The 27,876-nt window shown below is 39.3% G+C and overlaps 1 protein-coding gene across 3 annotated transcripts in view; it reads right to left on the bottom strand.

Moving 5' to 3' along the window:
• The window catches only part of ripor2 (RHO family interacting cell polarization regulator 2), a 151,771-nt gene extending 128,006 nt beyond the window's left edge, over window positions 1-23,765 (bottom strand). The window contains exon 1 of one of the 3 annotated variants that reach the window (XM_062980643.1): window positions 23,402-23,765. In XM_062980643.1, coding sequence (XP_062836713.1) covers window positions 23,402-23,666 — 265 coding nt within the window. In that variant the 5' untranslated portion in view covers window positions 23,667-23,765. The remainder of the gene's footprint in view (window positions 1-23,401) is intronic. The other 2 variants (XM_062980638.1, XM_062980642.1) reach the window with 2 other exon arrangements.
• Window positions 23,766-27,876: the final 4,111 nt, after the last annotated feature.

Below are 27,876 nucleotides of genomic sequence, written 5' to 3'. Positions count from 1 at the left end.
TTGGCAGAAACTGGAGCAACAGTGGGCACTTACTCTGCTCCCGGGATTTGAACCTGGGACCTTTCGGTCTACAAGTTCAGCAGCTCAGTGCTTTAACACACTTCGCCACCGGGGCACGCATATATATATATATATATATAGAGAGAGAGAGAGAGAGAGAGAGAGAGAGGGAGGGAGGGAGGGGAGTGAGAGAGAGTAAAGAAACCCCTTTTACTAGGAGTTGTCCCATTAATAACAATGGAACTAATATCTGAATAGAAATGCATAGGATTTTCTCACAAGATGGCACTAGCTCAAATGAGTTTGAAGGGGTGGCACATTCAAAGAGATTGTATTCATCACAAACAATTGTTTATAACACCTTCCTTGGAATTATTGGGCTGGCTGCTGTGATGTGTTTTTAATATTGAATGTAATGTTTTTTAAATGTTTAATATGTATTAATGTTTAATTTCATTGATTTTTAAGTCTCTGTTTGCATGTATTTTAAGGCATCTAATCGTTGCCATATGTAAGCCACCTTGAGATCCTTCTGGGGTAGAGAAAAGCGGAGTATAAATAAGGTAAATAAATAAATAAGTAACATACTAGATTAGATGGCCATGAAAAAGTTACTTTTTTACACCAGAACGACAGAATGCCTGTTCACTATGGCTTGTAACATGTAAGTACGATAGAGTTGTAACCTTCTAAACTCTGGGTAGATGTTTGATCTTCTTGAGATTTCCATACACAGGCAAATTAAAAATAATTTTTATGTCAGAAGGTGATCAGAAGTATTCAATGCGCCACTCAGTTGTGATAATCAACTAATATGATCACGTTTTAACTGTCACGTGTGAAAGACCAAAATGTATTTGCATATTACATAAAAGGGAAATAGTTTTAACTGAAGCAATTCAAGTGTTCAGATGTAAACTATTCATAGAATCATAGAATCGTAGAGTTGGAAGAGACCTCACGGGCCATCCAGTCCAACCCCCTACAAGCAGCAGGAAAATCTCATTCAAAGTACCCTCGACAGATGGCCATCCAGCCTCTGCTTAAAAGCCTCCACCAGACTGTAGATTGTAGACCTATATAGATTAGGAGGAAAGTCCTGCTGAACTCACTGAAGCTTCCGTGTAAGTAGATACATATAAGCTAGTGCTGCATGCTACTTAATTTCAGTAGAAAAGACATCAGAATAATATAAATATGTGCCTGGAGTTGTTACTGTAATGGATAAGGGAAAGAGAACAGGGCAATGACCCGTGACAGTAGAATGTATTCTAAGCCTTGTTATAAAATTAAAACTATATTCGCCTTTTTGCGAGATTGTGATTAGGAAAATACAGTAGATTTTTAATTAGCCTTTTAAAAATGTTAACTCACCCAGAAACTTAGTAAATACAATTTGTTATCCAACCTTCTGTACATCCATCACATATGTGCTCAGTGGGTAAAAATGTGTCAACAAAAAGAGCCTCAACTGCAATGTGTCTCTACCTCTCAGGAATCTGAATCCATCATCAGAATGCATAATCCTCAGATAGGAAAGGCCATGTTTTTTATAAATCTGGAGCTCTTGAACAGATTTAAATAAAAATACAGCACTTCCGAAACATGACATCAAGCTTAGATCACAATGGTATGACATCTGCATTTTCACTCAGTTGTCCATGTCTTTGTTTGCATGTCTTAATAAGTCTTAGTTAAATAATATGGGGTATTTGTGGAAATGCCCTGTTTGTATACTAGGATAATAATAAGCTTTATAGCAGTTAAGTACAATGTGTACTTCCAAACAATGTTTTTATGGTCAGTTGTCCTGCCTCAATCACACAATTTGTTGGGAGCAGAGCAGTTCAGATGCCACTGTTTTCCACTTGTACACCCCTGTAGTTTTCCAATTCTATCATTTCCTTCTCCTTTTCTAATACAGATAATCTATCAAGGAGAGACATTTGAAACAACTACACAATATTTTCTGACTGGTAGCATTTTTGAAGTCAAGAATACCATACAATTCTCCTACCCTAATACTGGAACCCCCAATGGCACAATGGGTTAAAACCTTTGTGCCGGCAGAACTGCTGACCGAAAGGTCGGCAGTTCGAATCCGGGGAGTGGGGTGAGCTCCTGTCTGTCATCTCCAGCTTCCCATGCAGGGACATGAGAGAAGCCTCCCACAAGATGATAAAACATCCGGGCATCCCCTGGGCAACGTCCTTGCAGACAACCAATTCTCTCACACCAGAAGTGACTTGTGGCTTCTGACACAAAAAAAATCATAATACTTATTGTTTTGTTCCCACATCATTTTGAGATTAATATTTCTTATAACACTACAGAATTTGTGTTAGCAAAATATCCCCATCCTTGATTATACCTAATATAATTTTCCTTCTGATTTATTAGTATGTTTGTGAAAACCAAACAGATCTGGATAATCCACAGTGGAGAGGAGAGGTTCAATTGGATGGAGACGTCTTGGTGCATGAGTAGATGCCCACTTATTGGACCCAATATAAACTCCACACTCCCTAAATATGCGCTGATATTCTTAGATCTGAGATCTAAGTATAGTTTCATAATCCAATCAACTGAATTCAACCCTGAACAGTCTCAATATTAAATCAGACATCTGTAATCTTTTGAAAATAAAATACCTACCTGTTCATATTGTAATTTTGAAAGATATAACAACACTTTCTGTTAAATGTGCCTGCTATTTCTGCATAGATAGTAGTCGTGCAAATTACCATATCATCCCACAGATCTTTTTATGATCTCAATGATTATAAATGGCAGTGCTTTCACATGTCCATGTCTAGTGGAATTTCCCCTTAAGGAAGAAAGAAGAAAATGAAATGGGAGTGAGGGACAACCAATGCAACTTCTACTAATTGCTTCATGTTTGAATTTAACTTTTATCTATATCTGAAATTATCTTTATCTGGGGAATAATGTTATTCTGTCTCTCTGGGCCCTGATGCGTAGGAAAGTTAGGAAGTTATCACCCACCAACAGCTTTGGCATCTAACATGTTTTCCCTAGTCACTGTGGATTAGGCTTGCAGCCAACTGGTTTAGTTTAATCCTGACCAATGTTTTGATTGTTGTACAGATTTATCTGTATTAAAAGGGTTCAGCTTTCAGTTTCTGAGCTTTTGAATGTCTTATGTCTGGCCAAAATCAAACCATTGTCATAGACAAAATATACATACCGAATGCACACATGTCTATGTTGACCTCATGTATAACTCAAGGGCAGGTTTTAAGGCCAAAATTATGGATTTTGATATGACCTATTCCACAGAGAGAGGAAACCATCAATGCTGCCTTATAGGGCCAGCCAGCCACTGCTGTCATTTCCCCAACCAGATATTTTAAAAGGCCAGAATCTCCCAGGATGGACTATCTCTTGCTTTTCACCATTCTATTGGGGAGCCGCAGTGGCGCAATAGGTTAAACCCTTGTACCGGCTGAACTGCTGACCTGAAGGTTTGATTGCTGACCTGAAGGTTGCCGATTCAAATATGCAAGACGGGATGAGCTCCCATCTGTCAGCTCTAGCTTTCAGGGACATGAGTGAAGCATCCCAGCAAGATGGGCGCCCCCTGGGTAATGTCTCTGTAGACGGCCAATTCTCTCACACCAGAAAAGACTTTCAGAATGTTCTCTGACACGATAAAAAAAATCCACTTTATTCAGAGAAGGGGATTTTTCCTATTTTGAAAAGAGTTAAAATACAGTACCCACAATGACTTGTGGATAGGTCAACTCAGGTTTTTTGGGTCATTTTTTGACTAAAATTTCTAGACTTCTACATCAGTAATGGGGTGCCTGTGGGCTAAGTCCAGACTGTCTTCAAGTTGCTTAAAACTAATGGCAACCCTAAAAGTGAACCTATCATGGAGTTTTCTTGAAAAACGGAGAGTGGGTTTTGCCTTTGTCTTCCTCTGAGACTGAGAGTATATGATTTGCTCATGGTCACCCATGGATTTCAATGGGCAAGCAGGAATTTGAACCCTGGTCTCCAGAGTTGCAGCTCAACGCTCAAAGCACTACATCTATACAGACATGTTAAACTAGATTGGCAGAAGCAGACTTTCAAGCCCTTTCCTTCTTATTTCTTTATTCCTTTTTATTCCTTATTGTCCATTTAGCTTTTCACAAATGCTACACAAAGGTTCAATTGGGGAACCCTAATGAACTGGATTGAATTGTAGGGAACTGGTGAGTAAGGAAGTTCACCAAGAGGACCCTTTCCATTAACTGAAAAAAGATTCTGGATCCAACGTATATGAAAAAAGACTTTACCACATGTAAAGCTTTCATGGCCGGAATCACTGGGCTGCTGTGAATTTTCTGGGCTGTAGGGCCATGTTCCAGAAGCATTCACTCCTGACGTTTCGAGATGTGGGCAAAGCGTCAGGAGAAAATGCTTCTGGAACATGGCCATACAGCCTGGAAAACTCGCAGCAACCCAGACTTTACCATCGTTTACCGTATACTATTCTAACAAAAACTGTATTGCTTGTTCAATGGAATTTATATACTGTCCGAGTTCAACACTTTAGAATTTATCTTAATCCACAAATAAACAACGTTGTTTGTTTCTTTCTCTTTCTTTACAATGAAAATAACATTTTGTTCTCTGATGTCAAGGTAATCTCACTTTGAAAAAACATTGAGCCAGCAGAAGCAGCAAGGAATATAAAGGGTGCAGTTAACCCTGTTTGCCATTTCTCTACTATTGAGTCCCTCCTGCTTTTTCATCTGATTCACTGGGGATTTTTAAAAGTCATTTTCATTATGTATGAGTGGCCAACAATACATTTTTTAAATTAAGGAGCAGTGACTTGCCATTCATAAATGTTAAATGTGATTTAAATTACCCTTTAAAATAATAGGATAGTAGTGTATAGCCTTGTAATTTCTGGGGGGAAAAGATTCATATTACACTTTCTGTAAAATATATTTTAATAAATATGTCAAATAGCTTGAATGCTGTTAGACTTTGGTTTGCAGAAATGTAACCTGGACTGTAGGCTGCAATTCTAAAACTGTCTAAGTCATTGCTCCGTTGTTCTGAACTGAAGAAGCAGAATGATATGCTGTTTACTGTGTGTACTTCCTTTGGGAAGTTGTAACAAAAATTCAAATTTTCTATATAAAGTGGAGGCAAAAACCTCTAAATTCCCCCAGACAGCCAAGTCAAACACTTGAGTTCTCTGCTAGCTTGCCTCTCCTACCAGCATGCTATTAGTCAATGGACAAGGAATATTTTGAAGACTCTGAAGAGTTGTGTCCTCTTTTGCATTGCCTACTACTAGTCACCCAGTGTTGACAGTTGGTTTCCATGTCAGTGTGTAATGAACCAAGTTCATATCTTTAAAGAACTATCCCAAATAGTTCTAGATACAAAATAGGTTCAATACCATGGGCAATTCATTTAAGTTTCAGATTGAATTCACTACCATCCTGACATGGAAACTACCAGCTACTACCTTGCAATTGTCTTTTCCATATCACATTCTGTATTCTATGTCTACTGAACAAGCTCAGTTCACATCAGGCTGTTATGGAGTTTGAGTCTTGTATGTTTTTAAAGATTTCATTCATACCTCTTCTAACTTTGGAGTTTCAGTGGCTACATTTTGGTAAGCAGTGGACAGAATTGTCCATCATCATCATCATCATCATCATCATTATCATTATCATTATTTATACGCTGCCTTTCTCCCCATGGAGACTCAAGGCGGCTAACATCTATTAACACTAGACAATTTAAAAAGAGCAATACAAAAGTTAAAAAAAATAATTAAATAGTAACAGTGTGGTAAAACTGAATTTAAATACAGTAAATACAATAAAATTGCTTTTAAAACTCATTGTGACTTTTGGAAAATGGAAATCTGCAGAACCTTTTGGAGATTTTATGATCTTTGGAAACGCATGACCTTGTTAGAAGTCATAACCTTTTTTGAAAACGATGCCATAATCTCTTGGTAAAAAACATGACCTGCTAAAGTCATAACCCTTTTGGGAAATGAACTGTTACGGACAAAGACATGCCAATACACAAAAGCATATATATAGTAGCAGAGTCTCAGAAGTGTTATCTGAACTTGCACAAAAACATCTATTCTCCCTTAAAATGTATTTGCCTTTAAATAATTCTCTCAAGAGATAAAATAAAACAGTCTTCTTTGAAAGTAACGGTTGTTTTACTCACAAAACTTCATATATACAGTATACAGGCTGTTTGTTTATGAATCTAGTTACAACAGGATTTTAGGTAGTTTCTCTGTGTAGGTAACACAGGTCATCTTCCTTAAGCTGAATATTCCATAATCCAAATCATAACTGTCTGATCTCTAAGCATACAGATGATTTCTACTCTCTCTAAGGGTCTAATAGTTTCTATTTCCACTGAAGTCTAAAGCAAACACATAGTGTATAGCAGGCATGGGCAAACCTGGGCCCTCCAGGTGTTCTGGACAACTCCCACAATTCCTAACAGCCTATCACCTGTTAGGAATTGTGGGAGTTGAAATCCAAAACACCTGGAGGGCTGAAGTTTGCTCATGCCTGGTCTACAGGTTTCTCAAAGCAAACACTGATCTAAAATGGAGTCTCAGGTCCTGAACATGTCCAGACCTGATCACATGGTCTGCAGCCCCTATCACAACAAAGAGGTTAGGTAAAATTTCAAACCAATACACACATACAATACAGTAAGCAATTACATAACAAAAAGCTAGTGGAGGCTTGAGAAGGTTGCTATTTCCAACAGCGACAGTCCCTATCACAAAACTATCATGGAAAGTCCAAAGTATAGGGAGATCTTTATCTGCCAGAAGAAGGTCTTTTGTAAAGCTGGTGGCTCTTGGGGACAGCCCCAAACAATATATAGTTGCTGGAAAACAAATCTCCTCCCTTTACTGTGCCTTTTATAACTAAATGTCAGCATTCACCAGTTATGTTTGTTATTAGAAAGAGAAATCTAGATTGAGATTTGCTACATGAAACAGAAGTCATTCCATTAATTCTGTGCTGGCATACTTTCAAAATGTCAACCTTTCTCTGATGAAACTATTAGTCTAGATTGTGACCTGCTGAACTCTAACTGACTTAAAAGGATCTGGTTACTTTAATCAAGAAAAAATGGAAGAAGCGTGGAGCCTTATTTGTTATTAAATGTAGCTGTAATGTTGAGGTATCCATATTGCAGGGGACTATCATTTTGACAAAGCTATGTTCATACTGGCTATAAAATGTCTATTTGTTTCAAGGAGAGATTGCAAGACGCTATAGTGAGTTATCTTGTTCCTTGTGCATATTTTTAAAAGCAGATTCAACATACTCTGCTCTTCTGTATCACAATGAAATGGTTTACATGTAATTTAAAGCCATTATTTAACACAGTGGGTCTCAACCCTTTTTTTTCCTGAAGATGTTTTGTAGTTCCATCTCCAGAATTCCCATGCATAGTCAAACTGGTTGGGGTTTTAGGAAGCTGTGATTCAAAACATCCTAAGGATCAAAACTCAGAAATGGTGATTTATCATTATGTGAATGAGCTACTGTGGATATTTGACAGGCATACCTCCTTTTCAGTTAAAGAGATTGAAAGAATCTGTTCCCAGTTTTAAAAGAAGCAGTTACATTTGAACTCAAAGAACACTGGTTAGTTAACTGGTTGGTTATTTGTTAACAAGCCAAGATCATACAGAATAGTTTGGTCCCAGACTCATTATGAGCTTGAACTTGAAACTATATAGTGTTATCTTTTAACAGGAGTTTTCATACAATTTAGTACAGTAGAGTCTCACTTATCCAACACTCGCTTATCCAACGTTCTGGATTATCCAACATATTTTTGTAGTCAATGTTTTCAATACATCGTGACATTTTGGTGCTAAATTCGTAAATACAGTAATTACTACATAGCATTACTGTGTATTGAACTATTTTTCTGTCAAATTTGTTGTATAACATGATGTTTTAGTGCTTAATTTGTAAAATCATAATCTAATTTAATGTTTAATAGGCTTTTCCTTAATCTTTCCTTATTATCCAACATATTCGCTTATCCAACATTCTGCCGGCCCGTTTACGTTGAATAAGCGAGACTCTACTGTATTCCCTTTTCAAAACAAAAAGCTGTGTAGTCTCTATTTCTTCTAGCTGTTGTAGATCAGTCACCAGAGGCTGATGGTTTAAGTGATGATTTAGAGAGGATTGTGAGCTTTCCTGTGGTACAAAGTGATGGGCCCTCAAGTCTGGGAGATGATGGTTTTCTCTGTGAGAAAACCGGCTCAGAAAGTGCAGGGCCTCAAGGGCATTCAGGGGAGTCAGAAGTAGCAACAGCAGATAAGGAATAGAGTGAAGACCTGAATGATAAGGAGGGTTCCCATGGGAACCCACCTGCAGCTACAGAGATCAACAAAAGTCTTTGTTTACAGATCAGAGCCATAAATAGATTGCATCGTTCAGAGAGATTACATGAGAAAGTTGAGAAATAAATTCACAGGAAACGGAATGATTTCATGGGTGTCTATGAAACAACTTTAAGGCAACGGTGTGTAAAAGTGAGAAGCTAACCCTGAGTTCTCTTGTTCCTGATTCAAGTCAAGCTTTGATTTTGGATTTAATATATCCTGGGAGTTTTCTGTGTGCCTGTTCATGTATTCCTGTTCAAGTGTTACTAATTATACCTTCATGATTGTGAACTTATGCCGTATCTGTGATTCCTGGCTGTTCCTGGACTTTGCCACCTTTGGAACTTTATGAAACATTTGGATTATTGTTTGGATATTACCTGTTGCTAAACCTTTTTGGATTATATATCTTTCTTTCTTATTCCTGATTTTTATATGGTTTTTGTATATTTTTTAAACTATAAACTGTCTGCTTATATTCCTGGACTCTTGTGTGGTGCAGTGGTCATAGGTGTTTCCAGGCCTGGAGTGCAACACTAGCATTACTGTACTCATTTGAGCAATATAAACCACTGGAAAAACAAAACAAAACACAAGAATTGGCTTCAAGGGTTCATTTGCTGATTTGGTTGCGTGAATAAAGGCCTATCTGAAATGAAATAAGCAAATATTTAAGACCTATGCCCCTGCATTTCATACATCTTTCAGCATCTAAGCTAGAACATGTATGTGTTTGCTTACATACATAGTTAATGATCTGTCCTTTAATGTTTCCTTGAATAACCATTACTTTATTTCCTTTCATTTAACTTTGTTTTAAACTTTTCAAAAAATCTTATCCCAAAGCTATGTCATTATAAAATAGGAATTATACACATCTAAAGCAATCTTTACAGCCACTAGTGTTAAAAAATAGGCATAAGAAAGAATATAGAGCTCAAACTTATTCTAGACATTTTTATGTTGGATGTTAGGTATTTATTTCCTAATTTGAAATTTATAAAATCAACAAAAATAACAACAGCTTAGGTGTCATTGAGAAAGATTGGCAACCAGCTTAGTCAATTTCTTTCTTTAACATGACAAGACACCTGGACACACACAATAAATTTAAAGTGTGAGAAGTATATTAACTCAGATGCAACAGTGTATCAGTCTATATTATACAAAAGAAGTTGCAAAAATGTCAAAAGCCAGTTCATAAATAATATGAAGCCTTCAAATCAGTAAGAACTGATGGTTTCCAAGTTAGTGGGGTTGGGAACATGCTTTGGAATTTATAGTTGGCCCTGTTTTGTGGTGGGGGGTTGATTACACTATGTAACAAAATTTGAAAATAAATTCTGTTCCTGGTTTGAAAGTGTTGTTTCCTGTTTAACTGTATGGTGCATACTATGTGAAGTTTTTTTTTTTATCATGTCAGAAGCGAATTGAGAACATACTGCAAGTCGCTTCTGGTGTGAGAGAATCAGCTGTCTTCAAAGACGTTGCCCACGGGATGCCTGGATGTGTTACCATCCTTCGGGGGGCTTCTCTCATGTCCCTGCATGGAAAGCTAGAGCTGACAGACAGGAACTCATCCTGTCTCAAGAATTCAAACCACCAACCTTTAGGTCAGCAGTTCAGCCGGCACAAGGGTTTAACCCATTGCGCCATTGCAGCTCCAACTTTGTGGAACATACTCCAGAAACTTTGTTTTTGTGGCCACAAACTATGTTGAATTGTTTGAGACTCAATGAAATAATTATTGAAAACTATGGCAAAATGTGCTGCGGGAAGTCCCGCAAAAACAAGTTTTTGCAGTTTAACAACTTTTCCCATGTTTTTATGATAGAACCAATTAGGAAATGACATTTATAACCTAAGAACAAAAATTGTGTTACACAATGTTATGCAGGAGATTTGAAGCATGCAGTGAAGAGGAGGAACTAATCCAATGCTATTCCACCAGGACAAGTTCATCTTCTGGCTTGATGTGTGTGTATGGTCTCATTGGCATCTTCCTCCCTTTCCCAAGGTAAAATAAAGACTTGTGCCTCACAGGAAGAGGGATCTGGCTTCTGCAGGGTAAGTGAAGTGGCATATGGCTCTCCCGCTGCCCAGGGACCTCAACTGTCGCACCCCATTTCCCCCCTTATGTTACGGGTTTGTGGAAAAACAAACTGCGTGCAGTCCTGTCCAGACTTATCCAGCCCTTTTGTGCATTCACAATGAGCAAATACAAGCCAAAGAAAATGGAAAAATCAAAGTTTACTCTTAAGTAGCAGAATCAAGGAAAAAAATTAAACAAGCAGCTTCAAAAACACAAAACCTCCAGCTTCAAAATAACTCGGTCCATCTGGAGCAACAAACTCACATAAAGTTCTTTGCATTAAATTCATGCATCTTCTTTGGAGATTTCTTCTTCAATGGTGCAAGCATAGTAGGCTCTCAGCCAGGAACTTACTTCGAGTAAGTTCTGAAGCAAACAATTCAGTAAGTCCCAAAAAACATTACAAACATTCCCCAAGTTATACCCCATTCAGGGAGTGGTTCAAGCGGTTATCCTTGATTGTTCTAATTACCCAACTATGAATTGTGATTGACCAGGTGTTTTTCCCTTAACACACATACACACAAGTGGTGATCCCACAGAAACTTAGTCAAATACATGCATATACAGCAATACCTTACTGGAGATATTCACTTTTTCCACTTTTGCTTGGGAGCTGTGCCCCTAACACACATGAAGATGGAAGGGCAATGGCAGTATGCATTTTACAGGAGCTATCCATGGTACTGAATCTATTTCTGAGATATTGCCAAAACAGGGGAATGACCAGCTGCCACTGATTCAAATTAAACCAGCCTTCTTCAGCCAAACTGATGCTATTTATAGCATAGCTGAAAACTACTGAAAATGTATCAGAATGGAAGTTGAGATGCCAAACCTCCAACTTGGAATGCAAGGTATTTCCACCACTGGAGAAAGCAGCCATCCCATTAACTTCAAAGATTCATATATGTGTTGCAGGAAAGAGAACTCAATACAAATGCAGTGGGGGCATGTGCTGGAGTTGGATGACAAAAGCAAACTCCAAATTTTGTTATCTATGCTAGCTGACAAGATGCCTTTCAACTAAAAAGAAAAGCAGATGGTGTTAGGGAACGGGATGGTGATAGCAGCCTATCAGTAGGCGCAAAAATATTATTATGGAAAATCCTGTTAGGTAAGCCAAATTTTCCAGATGAAACAAACCCTTTCCCTAATAAATGATAAAGAACAAAAAACAATAAATTAATATCTAAGTTGTTTCTGGGCATTCTTTTTCACAACTTAAAGGAGCTGCCAGTGATGGGTTTTTGTTAACATTTACACAAACCAAGAGATTGATTATGTATATTACTAACAGAAGCAGCCAATTTTAAAATAATTTTATACTGAAAAAGCAGCCAATTTTAAAATAATTTTATATTGGGAAAAAAGAACTACCATGCTTCGGAGGAGGGCACAATTAAATTTGCTAACAACAGATAGGATCTCATGCTAATTTTGCTGAATTCTGGACATATTGCCAAGCAATAGAAAATGGGTCCTGTTTTTAACCTACACAGGCTTTTGACAACATTTTGGTTCCAGACTGTTTTCCCCTCCCCCCTCCAGTTACTAAAATCTGTGGATGTTCAAGTTCTGTTGTATATAATGGCATAGTAAAATACTGGCCCTTATATAAAATGACAATGATTTTTAGAATATATATATGCTGAAGATAGATAAATGAATCCATAGATACAGCATCCATGGATAAAGATGACTGGTTGTATGTCCAGGGTAGCATAGTAATAATTTCCACTAATTTTGGCTTGTACTGGTTAATTCTCTATGTGTTGCAAAAAACAATGAGAAAAATAGCAGAAGTTCTGGTGGAATAAGAATTGCCTTTACACATGGTTAATCCTTTTCTTACAATTCTGCCTCAATTTTTATGTATATTTATGAAGCACAAAGAGAGTAGAAGACACCATTTGTTTCGAAGATGGCATTTCTCTTACTTATTTCGTAAGCCTTAGATCATTTAAATGAAGAAGATACTTTACTGGCTTGTCAAGCATACATTTTCTACAGATCTTTCAAGGTATTTAAACATCCAGCAATGAAACAGCTGGTAAATAAGTATATCCAAGTCTCATATTTTATTGGAATTCCCCTGTCACTTTCATCTGTCACAGTCACACAGATCATGGAGCTGTAACTAGGAGTAATGCCTGAAACCATGTAAAAAAATCAGGAGATGCTGCCTGAGGGATAACATCAGAGTAATTCTCCAGCATAGTGCCAATTATGCTTCAACATCACATGGAGACAACAGCAAAATGCAGCGCACAACCTTTGATCCTTCACATAGAGAAGAGTGAACAGAAACCATGCTAAAAACTCCTATTCTATAAAAATGATAAGATTGTTAAGGAAACCAGAAATCTATACACCCAATGCCTGACTATTTCCCATCTGGAACTTGACAAGCTGCTGTGCTGGCAGCCAGATATCACAGAGGTCTGCGTACAATGGGGTTTGTGTCAGGGAAGCTTTTGTGTTGGCAAAGCAAGCAGGGAATGTCTAGCAATGGTGTCTATGAAGTTAGGTTATTACCGCCAGATACTATTATGTTTCGAGAGTGTAGGGTTGCATCACTGTATAAGGCTCTGATGCAGACAAAAGGCTCTTAAGATAGCCTGCAACTAGATCACATTGAGCCTTGCTTTGGCCCACCCTTAAATGCTTCTTCTCTGTCCACATTTCAGTGCTGCATGTGGTGCAAGTTACCACAAATCCTACCTAGTAGCACTAGTATGTGTTGCTCTACCGGTGTCATGGGCTGCTACTGCAACAATCATCCTGTTTGATTGTAAGCTTGTTCTTGCCCAGTATAAAGCTTAGGCTTGAAGGATGCTTGCTTATCATATTTCTCATGAATCAAGACACCCTTAGCAAAAGAGGAGCTCTGCTACAATTCAATTATTATGCAGTTATTAATTGTAGTGATAGTGTAATTATGCTGCAATTTCTCTTTGTTGGGAATGCAACCCCATTTTCTTTTTATCGGGACACAATAACAGTGGAGCAGTGGCCATGGCCACAAATCTCTGAGAAACTACTTTTGTAGCTGATTATGTGAACAGTGTAAAGAACAGAATGCTCATACTGTCTATTATGTTCTCTGACAGATTTGAGGTGTTTCATTATTATGATGAAAGAAGAATTGTTTGCTTAGGATGAGTGCAGGCCAAACAAAATATAAAACATGGGAACTGTGAAAAAATAATTATCATTCTGTAGAAAAGCCACGTATATCTTATGCCAATCTAACTCTATAGCACTAGTCTTTCTGTTTTCTCACACTTTCAGAAAAGTCTGGTGTATCATCAAGCCCAAGACATTTGGAGAAAGTGTATTAGCCTTGCCTAATATTCCCAATGGTGCAGCAGATTAAACTACTGAGCTGCAGAACTAGCTGATCAAAAAGTCAGTGGTTTGAATCTGGGGAGTGGGGTGAGTTCCCCTCTGTTAGCCCCAACTTCTGCCAACTTAGCAGTTCAAAAACATGCAAATGTGAGTAGATCAATAGGTACCGTTTTGGCAAGAAGGTAACAGTGCTCCATGCAGTCATGCTGGCCACATGACCTTGGAGATGTCTACAGACAACGCCGGCTCTTTGGCTTAGAAATGGAGATGAGCACCAACCCCCAGAATCGGACACGACTAGACTTAATGTCTTCACCTTTACCTACTATGTTCACTCAAACATGTCTTTCCAACAATGGCATAACATAGCATAAACAAAAAAGCAGTAAGTTACCACATTGCCATTAAATTACTATTACATTGATAGCAGCAAATAATTGGCACTTACATCTCTTCCCAACCTACCTACATAGCTACAACGAATGACAAAATTTTTATTCCCTTTGTAGCCAATAACTGCACAATCCTCAGATGGAAGGAACACACATTTCAGTAAACAGTAATGGGAGCAACTCAGCTGAATGCTAGTGACCTCAGTACACCAGTTCATTTTTCACATCCTTAACATATGACAGAGATAAAATAGGAGTTACATCATCATAATCATAATCAGTTTGGGAAAAGTTACTTGTTTAAACTGCGTCTCCTAACAGACATTTTGGAGCCGGCAGTTCAGAAGAACAAAGGATTCCCCCAGAATCACAGAACAGTAGAGTTGGAAGAGACCCCATGGGCCATCCAGTCCAACCCCTTGCCAAGAAACAGGAAATCGCATTCAAAGCACCCAGGCAGGAAGAAGCCAGGACATGAAGCTGGCAAGGCCATTAATGCTAATCAAGGTGATTAATTACAACATTCACACTGGCCTCCAACAGAAAAGAGTTCTTTCTCCTTCCCTGGACCTTCCACAGATATATAAACCTTCCTTGCTTAGTGTTCCAATATATCTCACAACTCTGAGGATGCCTGCTATAGATGTGGGCAAAACGTCAGGTGAGAATGCTTGTGAAACATGACCATACAGCCCGGAAAACACACAACAACCATCAGAAGAGTAACTTTGCCCAAGCTCTGTTATTATTATCTGCCACAAGGAGCGAATGTCTCTCATGTCTAATTAGAGATACTAAGAAGAGGCAGGAAAACCAGAACAGCATCTGGATAACAGCTCTATCTCTTTATCAGTAACCTATCTAACTCCACTCACCATCTAAGCATGACCGCCATCTACCGAAGCTGCTGAGAACTACTCACAGTTGTTTCTGTGGTTTTCTTGGTTCTCCACAGGCAGCATGGTATTCTTCCAAGACTTGGATGGGGAATATTTCCACTATTAGTGTCATTCCCTTCACTTGCACTGTTGTCTTCCTTGTGTCTTTGGCAGACCTCTTGTGGCAAGGACTTTTTGCATTTGAAACAGAGATGTCACAGCAATTAATAGAAATTTGACAATTTGCAAGTTAATTGTCACTGCAAAAAGCCTCAGCTTGCATTGGTAGGGTGACCTAGGCTTCTGTAGCCAACAGTTTGCTATATTGCATTTGGTGTGCTGTGCATGTGCAGATGCATGCATATTAGTATGGTGACATCAAGGGACAGCTCTACCATTGCCAGACAAGGTTCCTTGTTTTTTTATGTATTAATAATGTGGGGGCAGATTCATTGTGTAGTTGCAATAATGTCTGTGCATAGGTTTTTTTTATGCTACTGTAACTTCTTATTTGAACTGGTTCCATTTTGCTGTTGGAATAGCATAGGATCTTGACTACGTCATGCTGATCTCAGTGGCCATTAGTAGATCAAAAGAACAGGATTGCCTTAAACTATTTTTTTAAATGAATGGTTTTCAATAGTTTTGTTGTTAAACTTCCCTTATTATTTGCCTTTTGATATGACTTTATTTAATGTTTCTAGGCATGCAAAATAAGTGCATATAGCAATTTTTACATATTTGGTTCAGTGCCTAGTATATGATATGCACAACATGAAAGCTAGTTCCATTTCTTTCTTTCTTTTTTGTGAATGTAATCTACTTAACTAGGTCAAATATAGATGGCAGAAAATGGCACCCACTTTACAGAAGAATGCTCTTACATCTGAAATTTCCAACTAAAAGCAAATGTCAAATGATCCAGTCCACTAAATTAGACTGCACTGGCACATTGTATATTCTGCTCTTTTTATTTGTTTCAGGAAGATATTGAAATAAATTAGTAATACATTTTCCAAATCTGCATTCACATATGCAGTAAATTAAAAGTATAAGCCTAAACTTTATATGACAGCTATATAAACCCAGCAATGCCCAATGAGTAATATATTTAATATATGATCTGAATATAAGATACAAGTCTTACTGACAAACAGATGCAGAAAGAGATGTTAATGATAACTTCTGTATCATCTATAATATTATCCTCATGTGTAACATGGTAAGGCATGATTGTAGATGTGATTTAAAATGAGGTATGGTGATTATCTGAATTAGAAATACTTATTACAGATGTTTTCTATAGAGTTTTTTCCACTTCATTTATAATGGAGTCATTCACTTATTTAAGCCCCCTAGACCCAACTTCAAATACTATTACATCATTGGCTAATTTTTTCTTTGCCAGATACTGAAGTCTAATGCGCTGTTTGTTTCTATACAACATGAAATATGTTGTGTTAAAATTGCATCTGAGAAACAACTCACAGCAGGGCACTGTAGTATATATAAACATCTGACAAATGCCAAAATGTGTGTGAGGGGAGGGAGGTCATTGCAAAGAAAGGAGGGGGAAGGAACTACTCTTTTCTAGCATATGAAGCTGCTTTACACCAGTTCATATTTATAAGTCTACTACATCTAGTCTAGTGCTTTTGATTTCAATGACTCTCAATTTCCTGCCTTCCAGATGTTCCAGAGTTCAATTCCCATTATATAATATATATATGCGCTATGCTGACTAGAGCTTCTGAGCAATGAAATATACAACAAAAGATTGAAAACCACTGACACACTCTATCCCCATTGCCCTAACTGGAAGCAGAGTGCTTTCCTCCATCACCTACTATTAGACTCTTCATTTCTGAAAAATAATGATCTAGAAATGCCAAGCACCAAAATCTAGGACCATTTGCAATTGAATTATTCACTAGTTTATGCATTTTAGATTCACATTCAAATTATAGTGGAAGAGATCAAGAGAAGGTGGCGAGACTATACAGAAGATCTGTACAGGAAGTATAATAATATTGAGGATAGCTTTGATATTGTGGTGAGTGAATTAGAACCAGACATCCTGAGGAGTGAGGCTGAATGGGCCTTAAGAAGCATTGCTAATAAGAAGGCAGCAGTGGACAATGGGTTCCCAGATGAACTATTTACAATCTTGAAAGAGGATGCTGTCAGGGTGATATATGCCAGCAAATATGGAAAACACAAGAATGGCCATCAGATTGGGAAAAAAATCAGCTTATATTCCCATACAAAAAAAGGAAATGCTAAAAAATGCTCAAACATTCATACAATGGCACTTATTTCACATGCCAGTAAGGTAATGCTCAAGATCTTGTAAGGTAGACTCCAGTAATATATGGAGCAAGAGTTGCTAGATGTACAAGCTGGGTTTAGAAAAGGCTGAGGAACAAGAGACCAAACTGCCAATATCTGCTGGATAATGGAAGAAGGTAGGGAGTTTCAGAAAAACATTGTTTTCTGTTTTATTGACTACTCTAAAACCTTTGACTGTGTGGATCATAATAAATTGTGGCAAGTTCTTGATGATATGGGGATACCAAGTCTCCTTGTCTGTCTCCTGAGGAATCTGTATAATGACCAAGTAGCAACAGTAAGAACAGACCATGGAACAACAGGCTGGTTCAAGATTGGGAAAGAAGTATGGCAGGGCTGTATCCTCTCACCATACCTATTCAGCTCTTCCCTAAAATGAAGCTTATATGATCAGCATCTTGAGTAATTTTCCTATTTTATAGTGGAATTCCTATAATCAAGCCTTTAGTTATTGTCTCCAGATCATTGGTGTCTTTGCTTCTTAATTAGGATCTCTAAACACTGCACATAATTCTACAGCATCAAGAGATTAAGAAAAGAGAAAAGTATGCCTTTTAACTTGGTAAGCCTGAAACCCCCAAATAAAGAATAGCTGAATAAGGTAATGAGCAGGCACAAGACCAGATAAGTGGTAAAACAAGATAGTGCTGGATAGTAAGGCCTTGAGAACATCTTCAAGGATATTTCCCTCAGGAATTACTGGAACTCCAGGAATGAATAGTGCCCCTCAAAATCCACTCCAGAAGAAAAACAACAAAAAAGATGTCAAGACCAACAGACAAAGTTGCTTTGTCTATCCCCTGGCAAAGAAGATCCACTAGAACCCTGGTTCCCAACACGGGGCTCAGATCACATGGGGGGCAATTCGAAAATGAGTTACTAACATTGCATTTGATTGGTTGAGTGGGGGTATGAGTTTTAAAGACCATTTTAGTGTATTTATTTTATTTTAATTCTGTTTTACCACACTATTTCTATTTAATTTTTTAAAATTTTTTAAAACTTGTCTAGTATGGATTGTTAGCTGTCTTGAGTCCCCACAGGGAGAAATGTGAGGTATAAATAAAGTTGTTAAAATAATACATTTTGCATTTCTTATGGTTCTAGGAGCCTCATACACAACTTATAAATATATATTGTGACATCTACTTTAAAAATTAAAATCAGAATGTACACGGTGGTCAGCTGGTGAGAATGGAGAAGGGGAAAGCCCACCAACAGAGGGGAACAAGTGTGAAAGCAGAATTAACTAGATTGCATGAGCACAGAAAAGCGAGGCCACTTTCCTTCCAAATACCCTGATTCCTATCAGTGTGTCTTTAATATTGCAATCTATGCAAAATATATTAAAATGTCCTTTTGTTCTGCATATGAATGTAGCAAGAAATTTGTAAAAAAAATGCAAAGCATAATTATCGCTGTCATAAGTAAGTCAGTATTTTTATATTTAAAAAAATAAAAAAGATTATCACCTGCAAAAAAATTAACATCACATGACACTTTCTCGCATATTCTCACCAAATACACTCAATGAAGATGCACACATCAGTTATGTTGAATTTGATGTAGATCACTCAAATCGATTTGTTCTTTTGTTTTTCTCATTCATGTCTACCATGATCTTTGGAAGCTTATCTGGATCACGTTAATAGCCGTTTAGGCCTCCTACATGTGAAGAGGAGTTCACATTTTGAATAATAAGAATTAAATGGACCAGGGTATGTGTGTGAAATCAGGATTTTAAAGATGCTTAGGTGGGGTATGGCCAACAAAAGGCTGGGAACCACTGCACTAGAACATCAATCAGAACTACCAAGGATTTATTTGGACTTTTAAAGATTGAATTGGTCTTTTCATGAGAAGAAAAAGGTGTTTTTTAAAAACAAAAACAAAAACAAATTCTAATTCTCAGAATCATCCAGCTAGCATAGACACTGAGAGCTACTGACCAAAAATGTACCTCTTCCAATCTCTGGTTTGCATAATTTCAGAAATACAGTCTAGAATGGCAATTTTTTGTCATTGTTCTTACTATTGTTTACTTAAGTTCTGCAGCATAAGGTTTGTTGCATGTTTCAGTAAGAGGCAAGCATTTATAATCAAAATATTGCAATTTTAGTCAAAAGATTATAAATCTTTTAAATGAGAGTTGAACAAAAGTAGGGACACATGTGGCCCATCACCATTTTTGTATCAGTTTGGCAGTGCAGTGGTAATTGAAACAATATTTACCCCAAAAACAGGGAACATGGATAGAATTCAACAAAATACAAACACACATGAAAAGGAAACATTTACCACCTGTGGCAGTCTGAAATAATAGATAATTTAGATGTGCTAAACAATTTAAGCAGACTCCCATCCCCTAAATATCTTGCAGGGGAGGCTATGCCATGTTGGTGGGATGTTATAAGAGAACATTTTTGAGCAGCTGCTCTGATGAATGACTTTCTCTTTTGCCAAGCAGCACATTCATGCTACCCAAGGGCTGGCAAGAATCTGAGCTGTCATAGCAACCAGCATGTACACTACTTGAGGTTCAAGAGAATGCAAAATAACTAAAACTATTCAACAACAGAGGCCAAATGCAAGGTGAGCAGCTGTGTCAGGCCAAGGAATGTTTTTGTAGGAGAGAATAATAATGGCCCAGTTTGACATTGTAGAAATAGTGCTAAGGAGCTTAGCACAATTTGTGGATTGGACAGAACTTGGGGGAAACATTTCTAAGGCTACAAGATCTAGAATCTACAGGCAGAATGATCCCTGCTAGCTGGGAGATTGTGGGATTGATAGTCCCTCCCCCCAAAAGAGATCTGAGTTATTCATTTCCCACCAATCATGTACAGAACATTAATAGATGCTTGCTGTTTTGGCAAATATTTCATGGCACCTGTTTCATAGTCTTTAGTTAAGGGATAAAAATATGCCAATTTTCTCCTGCATTTCAATTTTGCTTCCCTTTCATGCTCTTTCTCCTTCCTGCTTATGAGGGAATTCTCCCTTATTACCTTCTCTTTCAGAACACAGTTTTTGCTAACCAGTGACAAGACAGAATGAGCTCTTGTCTGTCAGCCCTAGCTTCCCATGTGGGGACATGAGAGAAGCCCCATGCAGGATGGTAACATGTCCAGGCGTCCCCTGGGTAACGTCTTTGAAGACGGCCAATTCTCTCACACTAGAAGCGACTTGCCTCAATTTGCTTTTGACATGATAAAAAATTGTTCTTCTGACTGCTAGGGACTGAAACTACAATCTGAATCTAAAACTGCATGGGAAAATGAGCTCTGCAACTGGAATACAGTCCCTCTTCTCTATGTTTGTCACAAGTGTACAAGGAGAAGAAGCAATTACAGTGATGCTGAAGCACATTCTCAGAAGTCTTCTTTTACAGGTTTGTCTGACACTTCTGGGTTACATCTTTGGGTGTTTATAAAACTGAAGCTTCCCTAAAATTTCCAAATAATTATTCAGTTCTAAGCAGGTAATGCACACCCTTCCTATTGTCCTTCCATTTCAGGCTTTGCCAGACCCGAAAATCTTTTCAGCACCCCACTCAACCACAGATTAAGTATGCTCTTGCTAATTAGCTCTGATGATTACAGTACACAGGCACACCTAAATTAGCAAAGTCTCATGAAAAGGAACTCCTGTCTTTTTATTGCTTCCTTTTGTTTCCTTCCTTTTCTTTCTTATCCCTGGTCCAGCTGGAAGCCTTTAGTAGCATTAACAGAGGATGGTGAAGGAGGATTGGATAAACACAGACTTTTAATATTATGGTGCAACATAGCTGAATAAAATCCCACATTATTTGCTTTGAACTGGAATATATGGCAGTGTGGGCTCAGAACCCAGTTCAAAGCAGATATTGTGAGATTTTCTGCCTTGATATCGATACAAACAGTGTACTTCTTCAATTCTAAGATGCACTTTCCTCCCAATATAAACATCTCTAAAAGTGAGGTGCATCTTACAATTGTGCATGTTTTTATACATATATAAAGCTTTTTTCTGTTGATAGTGCTGAAATTAATTTGCATCTTTACAATTTATGATGGCTTAGAAAAGAAGAAATACGGTCAAACAAACAAATTTTGCTTTGAGTCAGCAGCAGGGTGGACAGGAAAGTGAAGAATAACTATTGCAATCATCTAGCATGACCATGGAGGCAGGGAACCCATCCCTGGGATGAAAAAGAACATCCCCAACAACCTCACAAACCTAGCCCTGGCACAATGGAGGGGGCAGTGGGACCAAGTGAGCATCTGTACTGTAGAATGCATGCAGTTTGGCGCCACCTTCACTGGCACGGCTTAATGCTATGGGATCCTGGGAGGCATAGTTAACAAAGTCCTCGGCCTCCTCTGACAGAAAACTCTATTTCCTCACCAAAGTACAGCTCCCAGGATGCCCTAACATGGAGCCCTGGCAGTTCAAAGTGGTGCAAAACTGTACAAGTAGTCCCCAAGTTACAAACAAGAGAGGTCCTTGTGGGTTGAATTGGTATGCCAGTTGGAACAGGCTCATTGTTTAAGTGTAACTCCAGCCAAACTGATATTTTGCTAATTGTGTCCCTGTTCAGAAGATTTCCCCTTATTTTCCCTCCTTGTGATCATTGGATTTTGAAAAATTTGGTTTGGATAGGTGAGAAAGCTCCCCCTTTTCCCCAGAATAACTCTTTCAGGAGTGGATTTCCCTTCTGAGGGGCAGTTTTCCCTCATTTTCTGTTGTCTCATCCCCATTCTTAAGTCTGATTAGTTTTTTTAAGTCAGATGTTTGTTATTTGGGGATGGTTTGTATTCATAGGACAGATACACCTTGAGGCAGACGAGATGAAGCAACTCCTACCACTCTGGCGGGCTGTCAGAGCAGAGAAGAGAAGAGGAAGAAGAGAGGGAGGGAGGGAGGGAAGGAAGGAAAGAAGTTAAGAAGGAACAAATGAACAAAGGAAGAAAGGAGGGGAAGGAAGCAAAGGGGAGGGAGGGAGGGAGGGAAGAAAAGAAGGAAGGAAGGGGAGGAGGGGAAAGAAGGGAGGAGGGAAGGAAACAAAGAAGGAAGGGGAGGGAAGGAAAGAAGGAAGGAGGGGGAAGGGAGGGAGAAAGGGAGGGAAGCAAGAAAGGAAAGAAAGGAAGAAAGGAAGGGAACAAGGAGGGAAGGAAGTGGGGAGGAGAAGGGAGGGGAAGGAAGAAAAGAAGGAAGGAGAAGGGAAGGAAGGAAAGAAAGAAGGAATAAAGGAAGGAAGGGGAAGGAAGGGAAGAAAGAAGGAAGGGAAAGGAAGGGAAGAAAGAAGGAATGAAGGAATAAAGGAAGGAAGGAAGGAAGGAAGGGGAAGGAAGGGAAGAAGAAAGGAAGGGGAAGGAAGGGAAGAAGGAAGGAAGGGGAAGAAAAGAAAGAAGGAATGAAGGAATAAAGGAATGAAGGGGAAGGAAGGAAGGAAGGAAGGAAGAAAGGAAGGAAGGAAGGAAAGAAAGAAGGAAGGAAGGAAGGAGAAGGAAGGGAAGAGGGAAGGAGGGAAGGAAGGACGAGAAGAAGGAAGGAAGAAAGGAAGGGGACGAAAGAGAAGAAGGAAGGAAAGAAGGAAGGGGGAAGGAAGGAGGGAGGAGAAGGAAGGGAAGAAGGAAGGAAGGAAAGAAAGAAAGAAGGGGAGAGAGGGGGAGGGGGGGAAATAAGGGAAGAAGGAAATGGAAGGGAAGAAGGAAGAGGGAGGGAAGGAAGGGAGGAAGGAAGGAAAAAGAAAGAAGGCAAGAGAAGGAAGGAAGGAAGGAAGGAAGGAAGGAAGGAAGGAAGGAAGGAAGGAAGGAAGGAAGGAAGGAAGGAAGGAAGGAAGGATGGATGGATGGATGGATGGATGGATGGATGGGGGGGGGGAAGTGCTGCTGCTGGTGCTGCTGATGTGCGCGGTCCCACTTACTGGCGAAGGGCCCCCTCCTGGCTCGTCGCCTCCCGGGGGCGTCCCTGGCGGGGCATCGGCAGGGCAGGCGCGGGGAGAGCTCCATGGGCCAGAGGCGGGGGAGGCGGAGGCGGAGGCGACGGAGGCGTCGTCGTCCGAGGCTGAGGCGGCGGGCCAGGCTTGGCGAAGCGCCCCGCGACAAAAGCGAAGGGGCAGGGGAGGCGGCGCCCGGGGGCGCCCAGCGTGAGGCCTGGCCCCCCAGCGTCGCCCTTGGCCCCTGGGGCATGCGGCCCGCCGTGCCTGGAGAAGCCCCTGAGCGGGGAGAGGAGACAGCGAAGGAGTAGGAGGCGCTCCGGGCAGCGGTCCGGCTCCCGCCTCCGCCCGGCCGCTCCTGCCCCATCTTTTATGCATGAGGGCCCGAGGCGCGTAATTCCATCCCGCCCGCAGAGCCGCCGGGGGAGCCGTTTCCAGGTGAACTCGCGAAAACAGCCACCTGTGAGCCCCTTTTCCCGCCTTTTCTCAGCCAAGGGAGCCTATTTCAACGGAACGTCCAGGAACATGTGTCAATCTGTCCATTATGAGACGCAGAGCTTAAACAGGTTACCACATCCCTTTTCAAAACTTTGTTCAATAAATTGGTGAATTGGGATTGTTCTATTTTTCCTAACCCAAATGCCTTTATTCCCTGACTACTCTGAAGCCAAGGTCAGGTATTTTTAATTTCATTCAGACTTCATTCTTATAGACAGATGCCAAAAACTAAAACCATGCTGAGGTGGTTAAATGAAATATATAATTCTAAACTACCTGGTTATATTTCCCCCTGGTGGCAAAGTGTGTTAAAGCGCTGAGCTGCTGAACTTGCGGACCAAAAGGTCCCAGGTTCAAATCCCAGGAGCGGAATGAGCGCCCGCTGTTAGCACCAGCTCCTGCCAACCTAGCAGTTTGAAAGCATGCAAATGTGAGTAGATCAATAGGTACCGCTCCGGCAGTCATGCCAGCCACATGACCTTGGAGGTGTCTACGGACAACGCCGGCTCTTCGGCTTAGAAATGGAGATGAGCACCAACCCCCAGAGTCGGTCACGACTGGACTTTACCTTTACTAAACTACATTAGAGTCTCACTTATCCAAGCTAAACAGCCGGCAGAAGCTTGGATAAGCGAATATCTTGGATAATAAGGAGGGATTAAGGAAAAGCCTATTAAACATCAAATTAGGTTATGATTTTACAAATTAAGCACCAAAACATCATCTTATACAACTAATTTGACAGAAAAAGTAGTTCAATGCGCAGTAATGTTATGTTGTAATTACTGTATTTACAAATTTAGCACCAAAATATCACAATATATTGAAAACATTGACTACAAAAATGCATTGGATAATCCAGAACCTTGGATAAGCGAGGCTTGGATAAGTGAGACTCTACTGTATTACTGTGGTAAAGCTTCTATTTATTTATTTCTACAACCCCCAGCAGTTTATATACCTGTGGAAGGTCCAGGGTGAGAGAAAGAACTCTTGTCTGTTGGAGGCAAGTGTGAATGTTGCAATTGGCAACCTAGATTAGCATTGAATGGCCTTGCAGCTTCAAAGCCTGGGTGCTTCCTGCGTGGGCTGGATGGCCCACGAGGTCTCTTCCAACTATGAGTCTGTAATAAGGTGGTCAATTGCAACGTTCACACTGGCCTCAAACAAACATGACCCCCCCCCCCCCCCCGCAGACATTCAACAGATATACAAACCCCACTTGACTAGTTTCCAACAGACCTCTGAGGATGCCTCCCATAGATGTGGGCATTGGGTGAAACATCAGGAGAGAATGTGTACAAAGGAAGGGAAACCTCTCAAAACCTATAACACTATGTAACAAAATTTGAAAATAAAATCTGTTTCTAGTTTGAAAGTGTTATCTCCTGCTTAATTGTGCAGCATTTACTTTGAAAGTACAGTAGAGTCTCACTTATCCAACACTCGCTTATCCAACGTTCTGGATTATCCAACGCATTTTTGTAGTCAATGTTTTCAATATATCATGATATTTTGGTGCTAAATTCATAAATACAATAATTACTACATAGCATTACTGCGTATTGAACTACTTTTTCTGCCAAATTTGTTGTCTAACATGATGTTTTGGTGCTTCATTTGTAAAATCATAACCTAATTTGATGTTTAATAGGCTTTTCCTTAATCCCTCCTTATTATCCAACATATTCACTTATCCAACATTCTGCCAGCCCGTTTATGTTGGATAAGTGAGACTCTACTGTAGCTGTTATACTCCAGAAACTTTTTGTGGCTGCCTAAAACTATGTTGAATTGGTTGAGACTCTATGAGATAGTCATTGAAAAACAATAGCAAAATATACTGTAGGATGTCCCACAAAAACAAAGTTTTTGAAGATTACTAAACTTTTCCCATGTTTTTATGATAGATCCAATTAGAAAATGACATTTATAACCCAGGAACAAAAATTGTGTTACATAGTGTAATGTATAAAACTCTTCTTCCTTGTTGCTCAGTTACTTAAAACTGCAGTGTAAACTGCTGAGCTGAGCCGAACGTTCCTGGGGAAACTTGAGAACACCGTCTTTTGACTGGCTTAAGTTTTCATTTCAAGAAACCCATACCCTGTTGACGAAAAGGTTCATTGTCCAGTTGTTTCTGTATCAAAATCAGATACTTTGTATTTCAGTATTAGGCCACATGGCATGACCTGTTATTTCAGCTTGATCCAAAACCATGGTTTAAAAAAAATCACCTTCCTTGTTGTTCAGTACATGTCTCTTCAGCTCCTTACACTGCCTTTCTGTTCCTTTTCACATTCAACAGTACTTGTTTGGAATTGCTATTGAAGAAATCCGCAGATTCTTGGGGCCATTCTACACTACCCTGTATCCCAGGATCCAATCCCAAATTATCTGCTTTAAACTGAGACCCCTTCCACACAGCTGAATAAATTCCCACATTTTCTGCTTTGAACTGGAATATATGACAGTGACTCAGATAACCCAGTTCAAAGCAGATATTGTGAGATTTTCTTCCTTGATATTCTGAGTTATATGGCTGTGTGGAAGGGCCCTGAGTTTCCGTTGCCAGAGTCTCCACTGCTAGATAATATGGGATAAGAAGATTATCTGGGATCAGATCCTGGGAAAGAGGGCAGTGTGGAAGGGGCCTCAGAAGTGAGATGACTGGCAAAAAAAAAAAAAAGGTGATGTGAAACATAGGATCAAATCTCTTCAAAACTTCTGAGGATTATTTATGTAGAGTGCATCCTGAAATTCAGAAAATGTACCACCAAGTCCAATGGACAAAAGAAGGGTATGCCTATACTATAGAATTAATGCGGTTTGACACCATTTTAACTACCATGGCTCAGTGCTGTGGAATCATGGGAGTTGTATTTTTGTGGTAGATGACGGGAGATATAACAGCAAGAGAGATCCTTTGAGAGGCCAAAAAGTCTGATTTATTATATTCAGCTGAAGACTCTGGAAGTGGAATCTCTTCCGAAAGAAAAACCAGAGCCCCGATCAAGGCGCTGACATGGCCTTTTATACATTTTCAGACAAAGAACATGCTTCTACATACATCTCGTCATTAGTATGCCACTTCACATGCTTACATACATGGGCATAAATATGCACAACCAGCATTTTCCTATCTAAGCACTCTTAAAGCCTGTAGCAAGTCACAGACACCAAAAAGAGAGATCCATCAAGAGGCCACTCTTGACTTGTCAAGCTGTACTAGGAACCAATTCACACTGGAATATATAGATAACAGGCCCCCCTTCTCCCAGCTTGTCCTGTCAGCTTGTGCATCCCTAACATCTAACACAGAGAGAGTCTGATTTTTCTACATTTCACTGCTTCTAATGTTCATACAATATATGTCTAAAAATCCATATTTTTCAGTTCCTCATCAGTTTGGTGAGGCATCAGCATTATTTGGCAGAGAAGGCTAAAGACCTTGTAAAATGACAACTCCCAGAATTCCATAGCATAGAGCTATGGCCGTTAAAGTGGTATCAAACTGCATTAATTCTACAATGTAGATTAAAAATGTAGTAGCTATCAGAGATAAACAATTTCTCCAGAAAATTGAAAGTATTGCCCCAACAAAAAAGAACCCTAATTTTAGCAAAAGAAATGTGAGCAGACCACAAAAGCCACCCTTTTCATAAAAGTAGATGATTAAAGAAATTACAAAGCAACAAACTGTTTTCAAAAGCAGAAGTAGGACATAAAGGAAACCATTTAATTGCTGAACAACAAAGGAGTTAACTGTAGGCTAAAGGAACACAAAAACTGGAAAAATGTATCTTTATTCACTGTGCAAGATGCAAGGCTTGAATATTCTTTATTATGAGAAGATTAAGTGAAGAAGTGAGCTCAACATTAGTGGCAAAGGGGATAATTACTGGGGAAATTACAACATGAAAATGAACATATTGCCAGTTCTATACTGGATCTACCTGATAATT

Source organism: Anolis carolinensis, chromosome 4 (genome assembly GCF_035594765.1).
Source record: "Anolis carolinensis isolate JA03-04 chromosome 4, rAnoCar3.1.pri, whole genome shotgun sequence".
In the NCBI taxonomy this organism is placed as follows: Eukaryota; Metazoa; Chordata; class Lepidosauria; order Squamata; family Dactyloidae; genus Anolis; species Anolis carolinensis.
Note: the sequence above shows the minus strand (reverse complement) of the source record. Positions and strands in the feature narration are given on the sequence as shown.